The following is a 10575-nucleotide window of genomic DNA, read 5'->3' on the forward strand; positions in this document are numbered from 1 at the left end:
TTATTTACAATCAAGATAGCACCTTGAACCCAGGTCTTTCCTGGCTCCAGCTCTCTACATACTCTATAAAAATATATTATTACCTTTGAAAAGGAAGATATTGATAGATAACAAATAAAATACGTAGCTCTATTATTCTGATCCTAATAATGAAAGGATTTATCTTTTCCAAAACTATGTTAACTGTTTAACTGTCCAATCCATTCTCCATACAACCACTAAATTGAGGTTCCTAAGAGTACATGCAATCATGTTACCAGACCCGCCCCCCCCCCCCATCTCAATAAACTCCAGGGCAACCATACTGTATCTGGAAACAAATACAAAATGCTGTTTGCCATTCAAAGCCCTTCATAACCCAGTCCCCTCCTAACTTTCCAGTCTTCTTATACCTTATGCCCTGACAGGTACTCTTCAATCCAGGGACACTGGCTCCCTGGTTATTCCACAAAAAACTCATTTCTTGGCTCCAGGCTTTCTCTGTCTGCCCTCCATGCCTTAAACATTCTCCCTCCATCCTCTGCTCTGCTTACTGACCACTCAGGCTTCCTTTCAATCCCAACTAAAATCCCCACTGTCATGTAAAGCCTTTCCTGACCCTCTTGATTCTTGGTCTTCTGTTAATTATTTTCTATTTATCCTATACATAATTTGCTTTGAATGTATTTGTTTGCATGTTGTCCCCTCCATTCGATTTTAAGCTCATTAAGGTCAGGTCTTTTGCTTTTTCTTTTGCTTGCAACAGGCTAAGATAGGCACTTAATAAATGTTTAATGACTGATCAATTATTTAAGGGAATCAGAGAGCCATATGAAGAATGGACATAGTAGCAAAAAAAAAAACCTAATACTTCCAAAAATTAGTACCCTAACTCCACTTATCTGGAATTCTTTGATATCCGCAATAGATACCTCCACCTTAAAAATGAGCTTAAAAGGAATAATGGAAACAAACTTTTGTCACAACGTTAGTGTACTCAGCTCTACAGGTGACTGAGAACCCCACTCTCATTCACACAACAGTGGGTGGGGAAGATTGCATCATCTGGGCAGTCACATCTGGTTACCAAGGGAAACAGAAAAAAATGTAAAGAGCAGACTATTTCTACTATGTCCAATTTCTAGTACTGCAGTACTAAAAACTGGAGCCACTTAATATAGGGGCAAACAATTCAAAAAACCTGTTGTTCATAATGATTCTGAGTCATAAAAAGTTTAAACTGTGTTATAAAAATTCAAGGTTCAGATTGTAATATATTTTAGGAAAAACAATTTCCATGAGAAATGTTTATTTTTTTTTTTAAGTGAGGCAATTGGGGTTAAAGTTACTTGCCCAGGGTCACACAGCTAGTTAGGTGTCTGAGGCTGGATTTGAACTCAGGTACTCCTGAATCCAGGGCCAGTTCTCTATCCACTGCACCACCTAGCTGCCCCCAAGAAATGTTTATTTTTAAAAGAAAAGCTGTGGGTCTTTATGGGGCTGTTTTAGTTATCTGGAAATATTTGTAGTCCTAGGAGTCCACAAATAAGAAAAATTGTTGTATTTTGACAGTAAAAGTTAAAAGAAAATGTTCAATCAACCTAGGAAAGCACTTGTAATAGAAAAAGGACTAAATAAATGTACTCGAATAAGGGTTGTGCATTTAAGGGGAAGGGTATGGGGGTGGTGTTTGTTTATTTTAACTTTCCTGAAAATGTTGATGGAATTTAATAGGATTCAGTTTTTTTCTCAAGATTGCATGGAGTCGGGGGGACAGCTAGGTGGCGAAGTAGATAAAGCACAGGCCCTGGATTCGGGAAGACCTGAGTTCAAATTTGACCTCAGACACTTGTCACTTACTAGCTGTGTTACCCTGGGCAAGTCACTTAACCCTTACTGCCCCGCCCCCCCCCCAAAAAGTTGCACTGAGTCTTAAATTTTCATAAATTTATTATAGAAAGGGTCACAGAGATTTCTGCAGTCCAACATCCTTGTTTCACAGATGTAGATACTGAGGCCCAGGGAGATTAAACAAAATCTCCCAAAGTCAAAAAGGTACTAAGTGGCGGAGTCAAGACTATAAACCACATTTTCAGACTCCAAATCCATCAGTCTTTCCATGAGCATTTCTCCAGACTAGTAACATTCAAATACAGGCCATAAATCATAGTAAATAGATAAGGAGGGTTTGTTTTTTTTTTTACCTTGAGAGATCCCTATACCAAAGAAATCACAATCACAAGTCTAACCTAGACTCCAAAGTTTACAAAGCAATTTTCTCACGACCCTGGAGAAAGTCATGCAAGTTTTTGTTTGTTTTTTAGATTGGATCTTTTATTTCCTGGTGTACAAAACTCCCAGGAAGGAAACAATTTCTTGATGAGTACCTCTTCTACAACTTGATACAAATATGACTGATTATTTCCATTTTATGAGTAAAGAAATGAAGTTCAGACAGAGTGACTTGCCCCACAGTTATATAGCATATGTCTGATGGAAGGATCTGAACCCCTATTTCTTAACTCCAGGTCCAGCCCTCAGACCACTAGATGACGAAGTTTAAACCTTTTTTGTGGAATGTGTCATGGACTCCTCTGGTCTTCTCGAGAAACCTATGGACCTCCTCTCAAAATAATGTTTTGAGTGTATAAAATAAAATTTATGTAATTACAAAGGAAATCAATTAGATTGAAAGTTATCAAAATGGAAAATTCATGGATCCCAGGTTTTTAAAAAACCCTGGACTGTTTCTGTTTTTGCCCAGTTCAAAAATGTCTTTTACTAAAACAGGGTATGTTATTAGTATTTTTAGTCACTGAATTTGTGCCTATCACTAAATAAGTCATGTTAAGAGGAAATGGCACCAACTATTTGAGAATTAACTGTTTAAAAAAAAAAAAGATGAACCATTTCAATTACCTTCCACAAGAAAACTATTTCCTGCCTTACAAACAAGTTGAGAAGCAATTTTCAAGCATTTTCTGGATGTCCTATGGTGGGACCATACTTTCATGGTCGGTTTTCTGAGTGTGGTACACTTGTCTTCAAATTAGTAAAACCCCAATTTGAATCCAGCTTCACATTACTAGCTGAGGGACCCTGTGCAATTCGCTTATCTCAGCCTCAGTTTCCTCGCCTGTAAAGTAGGGATGGATGATAAACAGCATCTACCTTAGAGGGTTGTTGGTGAGGATCAAATTTGTTAATATATTAAAAATGCTTTACAAACCTTCAAGCACTACACAAATGCTATTATTATTACTAATAATAATTTCCTGCCTACCAGATCACTATGATAACTGTTACTTTCCACTCATAGATAACAAGTAATAATAAGCTCTTCCCACGGGAATTATCTATCATGACTGCCCGACACAGACACCCTGTTATATTAAAACCACCTAAAATGGCTAAGGAAAAACCAATGCTTAACTTGCTGTTTGTTGCTTAAACAGCCCTGAGATGGAAAGGACCTGGAGGGACATTTAATTAAATTAACAATGAACTTATGTCTCCCACACGGCCACATTAGAGCATACAAATCTGGAAGTAATTAAAAGCCACAAGGGATCAAGGCTCGTCTCTCCTCATAGGGCTAAGACACTCATTAAAGAAGTGCTCTCCTCCCTTCCTCCATCTATGAACCAAACTCACCAACAAATTTTCTCCTGGGGAGCAGCTCACTTCAGTTCCTGAGAGTTTTAAGGACAGCACTGACCAACACCATAACGCAAATAAAAAAAAAAAATCTCGGTCACCGTGGGCAAGTCACCAATAGCCACACCTTCTGAGCTTTTCCATCAAAAGGAATGTAGTGCGATGAATCTTCAAACCACTTCCCGACCAACTTCCTCCCATGTAAAAGGGTGGGGGCCCAGCAGGGGCTCCAAGAGGAAAAGCATAAACTCGAGCTTAGGAGCCATAGGCCCTTAGGGGGCAAAGAGCCTGCTCCGAGGGGGGACATACAGGTGTGCCCGTAAAATTGATGAGCATCCGTGCCACAGGTGGGGACAGGCTTCTCACGGGAGGACGAGGGAAGGGGTGGAGGGACGGACCAGCGGCACAAGCAGCATCCCGGGAGAAGGCACCGGGCCCCCTCACCCGAGGAAGCCCTGAGCACCGTCCCCCGCAGGACCCCCGAGCAGCCACCTGCCCTCACGCCCCGCAGCCCGGGAGCATCTTGGCCTCGGCCTCACCCTCCCCTCTCCCACTGCGCCATCCCCCGCCACCTCTGCACCGCCCAAGGGACCTGGGCCCTCTCCTCCCATCGCTCATTCCGGGGCCCCCGACCGTGCCCACGTGCATTTTAATAGGCCTCTTTCCCAATGCCGGTATAAACAGCATTAGTAAGGACGATGCCCCCAAGAACTTGCTCCCCAGAGTTTCCAGTAGAGAGTTTGGGGCTAGTTCGCTTTCCTCGGTTAATTTCTGCGCCCCCCCCGCCCCGCCTCCCCTCCAGGCCCTCTAGCAGGGGGACCCTGGAACTTCAGACGTGCCCTCGGGGAAGCGGGCCTGACTGACCCGCGGCCTCGGCTCCCGGGCGGCCACGAGTGCGTCCCGCCCGAGGGACTGCTCGCGCCCGGGGCCGCCAGCCTGGCCGCAGCGGGCGGCCCTTTAAGTCCCCCCGGGTTGAGGGGCGGAGTGGGGGTGACAGCGGCCGCCGGGCAGCCGCTCCATCCGACTTGTCGCCACACACTCCCCGAGGCCGACGGCTCGGGGACGAGGCCGCGCGCCCTCCGCAGGTGTGGGCGGGGTGGGGGGTCTCGCTCCCCTCCTCACCTCGTTTCCCGGCCGCCGCCGCCGCCGCCGCCGCCGCCGCTGAGGCTGCTCCGCGGCCCCCGCCTCTGTAATCTTAACCCGGGACGGGAGGCGCCCGTTCCCCGGCTCGGGTTCCAGGCGTCGCCGCCCGCCCCCCGCAGCTCGGGAGCTGAAGGGGTGGCGGCTGGGCGGCCCTGCCTCCTGCTGTGCCGCCGGGACCCTGGCCCCCAGTGCCCTGCGGCCCCTCCGGCGGGCCGGGCTGCGGCTCCGTACGGCGCGCGGCTGGGGGCTCGGCGGCGGGCGCTCAGCGGCGCCTCCCCCGGGGGCCGGCGCTCCTCGCGGCCGCAGCCTCGCCGCGCGCCCGGCGCATGGACTCGGCTCCGCTCCGGCCCGCGCCGCCGCTTCGGCCGCTCGCAGCTCCGACGGACCTTCGGACGGACTGACGGAGGGGGGCTCCCGGGAGGAGGAGGGGCTGGAGGAGGAAGAGGAGGAGGTGCGCCCGCACTGGCCCCTCGCGCCCCCTCAGGGAGCTGCTCCGAGAGTCTAGCCCCCGACTCGTTCCCTGCCGCGAACCTTGGGACAGTCGCGAGGCCCCGCCCCCTGCCCCCCGCCCCCACCCCCGCGAGGCGGGTCCTGGCCCCGCCGGCCACCGCGCCGCTCCCGACGCTCGCCTCTCTTACCCCCCCGCCCCTGTCCCTTCCAGAAGCCCCTCACCTGGCGAGGCGAGCCCTCCTCCCCGGCTCCCTCTACCTGCCCATTCCTCTCTACCCCGCCCCCCCTCGGAAAGTTTCCTGAAGAGACTGAAAGGAGCCCCCTGGGGGCGGGGCGGGGCGGGGCGGGGCGGGGGCGCGCGCACCTCGGATCTTGACCCCGACTCTGACTCAGATTTCGATCGGGGGCGTTGGCGAAGTTTCAGCTGGCGTCCGCCCCGGGAGGGGGCTGGGAGGCTGCCCTCGCTTACTTACCCCGGGCTCCGGCAAAGTTAGGCGTCAAGCTCCAGACCCTCTCCCGTTGCTTCGTTTGGTGCCGGGGGGCGTCACCGACGGGCGGTGGCCGCACCGGAACGCGCGCCGACCCCCGACCGGCCCCCAGAGCGGGGCGCTCCGCTGGCAGCCCCTTCCCCTCCCCCCGCCCCCCGCGGCGCGGGCCGGCGAGGTGCTCGGACGCGACAGCGCAGCCTTGCCTGGGGAGAAGAGCAGGGTCCGGCCTGGGCATCCCGGAGAGACAAGAGGTTCACAGAGAACAGGGCCCTGGGCAAAAGTTCCCTCCATCACTCCACAGCCAGGGTCAGGACGGACGAGCATTGGGTTTCAGGGCTTAGAGGCACCCCTACCCGTGCAAAGCATCACGAAATGAGGGTGCCGCCTGCAGACGCGCACGGTCTGGGCCAAGTCGGCCTCGCTTTCCTCTTCTGTAAAACGGGACTGCTCCTAACTGCACCTGGCCTCCCAGCGTGGCTGTAGGGAGAAACGGAGTTAAAGTTTGGAAAGCAATTTTTTTCCAAATCTTAGTAAATGTTAAGAGCCAACCAGCCAGTACACTGTATGCAGTGCAAATACACAATACAAATGCAAATAAAGAGACAGTTCTATCCTCAAAGGGCTTATAGTTTCCAGAGAAAAGACAATAAACCAAAGGAAGAGTTGGGGAAGGTACTGGTAAAAAAAAAAGTCCATAAGGGACAGTGAAGCCTGGCCTGGGACCCTTCTGTAATGGAAGTGTGAGAATTGATGCACCAAAATCTTAATGTGTTGTATAAATGTTGTTATTGTTTTATGTATTAGAGATTTGAAAGTAATAAATTTCCGGAGCAGCTAGATGGTGCAGTGGATAGAGCACCGGCCCTGGAGTCAGGAGTACCTGAGTTCATATCCGGCCTCAGAGACTTAACACCTACTAGCTGTGTGACCCTGGGCAAGTCACTTACCCCAACTGCCTCACTAAATAAATAAATTTCCTAATTCTGTCGTGTCAGAGAATATTTCTAGCTTTTTAAAAAAAGTTTTCATTAAAAGAATTTAAAATCATTTTTAACAATCATTAATGATGTCCTAAGGAAATCACTGGGGTATATATAAAAAAAATATTGCAGGCTCCTTTGTAACCTGGGGCATTTGAGGCCATTGCCCTTGTGTAAGGATTACTAGACCTTACCTAGATTTTCCACCACATAGAACCACGGACATACACTTACTGGTAAGTCACTTGACACTGTTTGCCTCATCTGGAAAATGAGCTGAAGAACAAAGGGGCACAATATTCTTGTATCCTTGTCAAGAAGATTCCAAAAGGGTCCTGAAGAGTTGGACAAAATTGAAACCCTGTGACACTGATTTCCCCATCTCCCAAATTACTTACATTTGTATGTACGGTATTTCTAGGTTTCTGCTACAGAACTTGCTGCATGTGATTGTGATCACTTGGAGCAGGTGGGCCAGAAAAACAACTAGTTTGAGTATGCATTGGTCAATTTCCAAACGTAAAAGCATTATGATTAACTATATATTTAAATTATTTTTCTCTAAAGTTCATTAAAGTATAGCTCATCAAGCATAATGCATTTGAAAATGAATGTGTAAACCTATCCAAGTGGTTCTGTGAGATTCTTTTCAAAACACTTCATTTACTTGCCAGCTTCTACAAGATTCACTTGTAAACCTTTTAAAACCTTTACTCATTTTTCATATTTGAAAGTAGTTTCAAAAAAGGACTCTGTTCTCTTAAATAGAACATGCCGAATATAATTTAACCTTTTTATAAATGTCATCATTGTGAATAGCAATTTCTGCAAAGCATTGATAAGGTAATGAAACTGTTTTGTAGTTGTTTTTTAAACAAATTCACTATGCAGTTTTCATTTTTTAAAAAGTACATCAGGAAGACCTGAGTTCAAATTTGACCTCATATATTTTTATTAGCTGTGTGATGCTGAGCAAGTAATTTCAACTCAATCTGCTTTAGTAAGTGGAAATAACAATATCAATTTGGTACACTGTATACTTATTTTAGCAGTGCTGTCATAAGAACATTTTTGAAACTTCTGTTGGAATTTCCTTCAAAGCCATTGTTTTGGAAATCACAAAAGAAATTTTCATACTTCTGTGTAATTACCTCATACTGCTTTTTAAATATTGGAGTATCCACTGGCTCAGGGGATGCCAAGGGATGTTTGTCCTAATTCCAAAATAACTCCAGACTACTCTACTTTGGGGGGGGGGGGGCGGGAGCCGGGGCGGGGAGGTTATGTTACTGCTTTACTTTTTTTTTCATCTCTTCCCTCATGGATGTGATTTTGTGCCTGAATCTCTTAGGCCCAATTTTTCATTTCAGTCTCCTATTATTCTACTATTCTTCATGACCCTATTTTGGGGGTTTTCTTGTCAAAGATACTGTAGTGGTAGCTTATTTTCCAGATGAGGAAACTGAAGCAAATAAGGTTAACCTTGCCCGAGGTCATAGCTAGCAAGTGTCTCAGGCCAGATTTGAACTCAGGAAGATGTATGTTCCTGACTTCAGGTATGGAACTCTATGCACTATGGCTCTACCTAAGCTACCAATACAACTTTAAAAATTTGCTGTTTCGATCTCTTAGCTAGGAAACCAGATAACCAAACTGCTTAATACTGCTTATGAAGCAGAAATAAATTGTCCGAGTAAGAACTTTTTAGATTCAACAATCAGTAAAGTACATGAACTTTTTTTCCTGATAAAAGTATTTTATTATTTTCCAGTTACATGCAGAGATAGTCTTCAACATTTGTTTATATAAGATTTCCAATTTCAAATTTTTCTTCCTCCCTCCCCTCCCTCCTCCCTCCCTTACACAGCAGGTTATCTGATATAGGTTATATATATACAATAACATTAAACATATTTCTGTATTAGTCATGTTATAAGAATCAGAGCAAAAAAAGGAAAAACCTCAAAAAAAAACAATAGCACCAAAAACAAAAGAAATAGTATGGTTCAATCAGCATCCATATCCCATAGTTCTTTTTTTTTTTTCCTGGATTTGTAGAGGCTTTTCCATTATGAGTCCTTTGGAACTTTCTTGTACTGTTGTATTGGTGAGAAGAATCTAATCCATCACAGTTGATCAACACGTAATGCTGATGATACTGTGTTTAATGTTCTTCTGGTTCTGTTCATCTCACTCATCATCTGTTCATGCAAGTCCTTCCAAGTTTCTCTGAACTCCTCCTGCTCATCGTTTCTTACAACACAATAGAATTCCATTACATTCATATACCACAACTTGACACGAACTTTTAAATATCCTGGTTACTCAAAGTTTGTTAGTTTGGCTGGTTGGTCATCGTCTTCTGTCACCCCACCCCACTTAGTTACAGAGTCTCAGCTATGCTTGAGAAAGGTAAGATTATACTACTATATGAGATAATCATTTATGAGTATGTCCACTGTTAACCGGGAAATTAAGGAAACAATCAATATAGGAGAAATAAGGTCTTTAATCAGAACAGAGGAACTATAGCTTGTGGTATCACAAAGCTCAGAAGCTAGGAATACCCAAAGATGGGAACAGAGGACAGGGTTTTTATGGGGTAACAGAAAAGGGAACCAAAAGAATGCTCCAGAGTGACATATAGCTACTTAATGTAAATGAACCTTTGACAAAAGAAATAATAGAACTGCTCCTAAGTTAAGTATAGGTGTTACTGACTCTGAATAGAAACTATTTAATATAGGTGGACCCTTTTTACATAATACCATAAAGTCCAGGGGAACATTGGGAGGGGATAAGTTGCTTGGGGGAAGGTCCATAAGTCCATCAAGAGTCTGGAAATGACAAAGACAGTCAGCCCCAGGCAATTAATTTGTCTGGGAAAGAAGGGACTGGGTGGGGAATCAGTTCTCAGTAAATTTTGTAGTTCTCACCACTAATGTGCAAGCCCACTTTCACCTCTAGATATCAAGTCTCCTGAGGACAGGTTTGGGGGAACTTGTGACCTGGATTGGGGGGCTAGTTCACCCAAAGAATTGGAGGCTTATCAGAAATCTTATAAAATAAAAAAAAGATTTATTAGGAGAGGACTGGAAGGGGGGGGGCAGCTAGATGGCACAGTGGATAAAGCACTGGCCCTGGATTCAGTAGGACCTGAGTTCAAATCCGACCTCAGACACTTGACACTTACTAGCTGTGTGACCCTGGGCAAGTCACTTAACTCTCATTGCCCTGCAAAAAATAAATAAATAAATAAATAAATAGATAGATAGATAGATAGATAAAAGGAGAGGACTGGGGAACCATCTTGGTGTCTGTACCTCTGGAGTAAGAGATGAGCCTTTTATATCTTTGCAAAACAAAGGGGAAGGAAGGGCATTACAAAGAAGTAGGAGAGAAATGCTGGGAGCAGATTTTGGAATAATTCAGCATCTGTAAGATATGTAGCACCCATCTATAGCTTGCATATCAGTGTACCAGGGCTCTGCCCTGCAACACCCATTCCTGAGGTAGGAGACAGAGCTGCCCCTCCCCTGGGAGAGCTCAAGGATTCCTTATAGAGTTGGGAGCTTTAGGTTTCTTGGGGTCCCACTTCATTCCCATAACAGAGAATATGTCTTCTCTTATTTCCCATAGTTCTAATCTTCACTATATTGGCAAACCATAACATCTGGAAGAAGTGAGATTCACACATTTAAAATGTGAAATTATAAGAACCAGCCTCTATAAAACGGGCTTAACATTTCCCTACGACACAAACTGACTGTGTGACTGAATGAAGCAGGTCACTTAATTTCTGTGTCCCCCAAGCAACTCTGCATCTGCAGAGGGAGTTTCCTCACAAAAATAACCTATTACCAAAGAAATCACAAGTC

At 45.6% G+C, this 10575-nt stretch overlaps 1 protein-coding gene across 3 annotated transcripts in view; it reads right to left on the reverse strand.

Annotated features, from left to right (window-relative positions):
* Positions 1–6250, reverse strand: part of UGT8 (UDP glycosyltransferase 8) — a 93002-nt gene extending 86752 nt beyond the window's left edge. The window contains exon 1 of one of the 3 annotated variants that reach the window (XM_043971816.1): positions 5921–6250. In XM_043971816.1, coding sequence (XP_043827751.1) covers positions 5921–6041 — 121 coding nt within the window. In that variant the 5' untranslated portion in view covers positions 6042–6250. Of the gene's footprint in view, positions 1–3633; positions 3655–5702; positions 5774–5920 lie in introns of those variants that run through there. The other 2 variants (XM_043971819.1, XM_043971818.1) reach the window with 2 other exon arrangements.
* Positions 6251–10575: the final 4325 nt, after the last annotated feature.

The sequence above is a fragment of the Dromiciops gliroides genome, chromosome 6, assembly GCF_019393635.1.
Source record: "Dromiciops gliroides isolate mDroGli1 chromosome 6, mDroGli1.pri, whole genome shotgun sequence".
Taxonomy (NCBI): Eukaryota; Metazoa; Chordata; class Mammalia; order Microbiotheria; family Microbiotheriidae; genus Dromiciops; species Dromiciops gliroides.